Source organism: Schistocerca nitens, chromosome 1 (assembly GCF_023898315.1).
Source record: "Schistocerca nitens isolate TAMUIC-IGC-003100 chromosome 1, iqSchNite1.1, whole genome shotgun sequence".
Classification (NCBI taxonomy): domain Eukaryota; kingdom Metazoa; phylum Arthropoda; class Insecta; order Orthoptera; family Acrididae; genus Schistocerca; species Schistocerca nitens.
Window position 1 is genome coordinate 758,226,211 of NC_064614.1, and position 1,974 is coordinate 758,228,184.

At 36.2% G+C, this 1,974-nt stretch overlaps 1 protein-coding gene across 1 annotated transcript; it reads right to left on the minus strand.

Moving 5' to 3' along the window:
* Window positions 1-694: 694 nt before the first annotated feature.
* LOC126198880 (uncharacterized) lies at window positions 695-1,516 on the minus strand. The gene is made up of 3 exons (XM_049935527.1): window positions 1,382-1,516; window positions 857-1,325; window positions 695-738 (listed from the first exon to the last, which is right to left on the minus strand). The coding sequence occupies exons 1-3, from the start codon at window positions 1,514-1,516 to the stop codon at window positions 695-697; spliced, it is 648 nt and encodes a 215-aa protein (XP_049791484.1).
* Between the last annotated feature and the right edge of the window lie 458 nt (window positions 1,517-1,974).

Below are 1,974 nucleotides of genomic sequence, written 5' to 3' on the forward strand. Positions count from 1 at the left end.
TGCCTCCCCTTGTCTCAGTGTAAACTGTTGGTCTAAAATTTTGTAGCACAACCCAGTAACCCAATCTTTCTTAATTTGTAAAACTGACAAAAAAGTCACATTGCAATCAGCAACATTTTTGATCTCCTTGACCCCCTTTTTTGTTAAAAAAAAGGGATGGTGATGGTTCATTTCCTTTTATCATCCTCACTGGATCTTCTTTAATGGGACGTGGTAGAGACATGTTAAGCTATGTAGTTGCTCTGCCACTCTAGGTTCCTTTTCTGGTAAAACGTTTGGTGAATTTTTGTTACATCTTGCATAGTAAGTTCGTTACATCTTAGTTTTATGAAGGGATGTTTACAATCAGGCATCTCTGGCAAGGCCTTGGGTTTGCATCTGAAACAAAGTCCCATGCTCAGGTACATAGAAGCAATAAACAATGAAGGAGGATGGACAGGTGTGAAACATATCACAGGTTTTGAAAACTAGGCAGGGCGTACATGTAGATGTTACAGTGAAACACCGAAATCTGGAGAACGTTGACCTTCACCAGTGAATGTCAACATTCACATAGTCGCTTAGTGTATGTCCAAAATATTTGCTAAATACCCTTATTTCTGACTTACACCAGTAAATGTTGACATTCACCATGCAATAATGGTGAATGTTGAACATGTCTGAGATTTATATTTTCTTCTCCATAATTCAGTCACTACAAAATGTCACAAGGGTGACATATTTTTTTTGCCTCTCTCTCTGAAAGGAATGACCAAGAATTTAAAATACACAGTACATTGATTCAAATCTTATTTATTGCAACAACTTAAACTATTATGACACTTTGAATTGCACAAGAGTCCCTTGCTTTTACAACTGCATTTATTTATGGAACACTTCCTTTTGCAATGACATTGTGTATAGCCTTGTCCCCCACTTCTCGAATTAGCTGTAGCTGCTTCTCTCAGTGACATTTCTTGAAAAGAAATCTCATCTATGGAAAGTAACTTTTCTTTACAAATTATAAACTGATTACGTGTGTGAAACTGCTTGAGGGTACCATTTTTATTTGCCAGTTTATAAAAGTCAGAGTCTTCTATTCCAACAACAACTGCTAACACATTTTGGCTATCTGTATGACCACGGTCAACATCAGTGACTTGTATTTGTACATTATCACCAATTTGAGTGGGAGGAAATTGTTTTTGTGAGGTCTGTAACATCTTTCTTGCTTGCAGTAAAATATTTTCTTTTGAGGCCACTCTTTTTGTAGAAATCAACTCGTGTTTTTCAGACAGAATTTGATGTGAAGACGTTGTAGGTTGTAGGTCTTCTTCAATATTTTTCTTTGGAATAAGGTTTTTGGTATGACCACCACTCAAATTTTTTTGTAAACGATAACAGTTTCCTCAAGCTGTTCTTCAGTTTCAGAAGTGTTGGCAATTTCTTCGAGTTGTTCTTCAGTTTTAATATTTGCAATTTGTTCACCAGGCAAAAAAGACGATGCTATGCCTCTTTTTGCTTTAACACCAAACATGGCTTCATAAGGACTTTGGTGTATCCTTCGTGGTATGTAGTGTTCTTGGCAAATTGAACAAAGGATAAACCATCTGACCATGTATTTGTATCATTATCGTTCATCCATGCAATTAGCATATTCTGTATATCCTGATTGGCCCTTTCAACTAAGCCATGTGTTTGACTGTGACGAGGCTTTCCATGAACTATTTTAACATCTTTCCACATAGCGCATATTTTGGATATGACTTGATTACTAAATTCTCTACCATTATTTGATTGCAGTACTGCTGGTGCACCAAATGTTAAAAATATTGAAAGAACTTGTTGCACTACTTCTTCAGCTCTTTTAGTTTTCAAAGGTCGTAGCTGGACAAACTTAGTTAAATGATCTTAATACACCATTGTGAACTTATATTCGCCATCTCTGTTTGACTGCAGATCTATCAGATCAACTTGACATCTTGAGTTTAATTC

Excerpts from the sequence above, each read along its gene's own strand:
- LOC126198880 (XM_049935527.1), bottom strand. The coding sequence starts at position 1,516 with ATGTTTGGTGTTAAAGCAAAAAGAGGCATAGCATCGTCTTTTTTGCCT. Across the intron at positions 1,326-1,381 it reads AAGAACAGCTTGAGGAAACT|AAAAATATTGAAGAAGACCT; the intron begins GTTATCGTTTAC and ends CTTATTCCAAAG. Across the intron at positions 739-856 it reads GTGTTCCATAAATAAATGCA|AGAGAGAGGCAAAAAAAATA; the intron begins GTTGTAAAAGCA and ends CATTCCTTTCAG.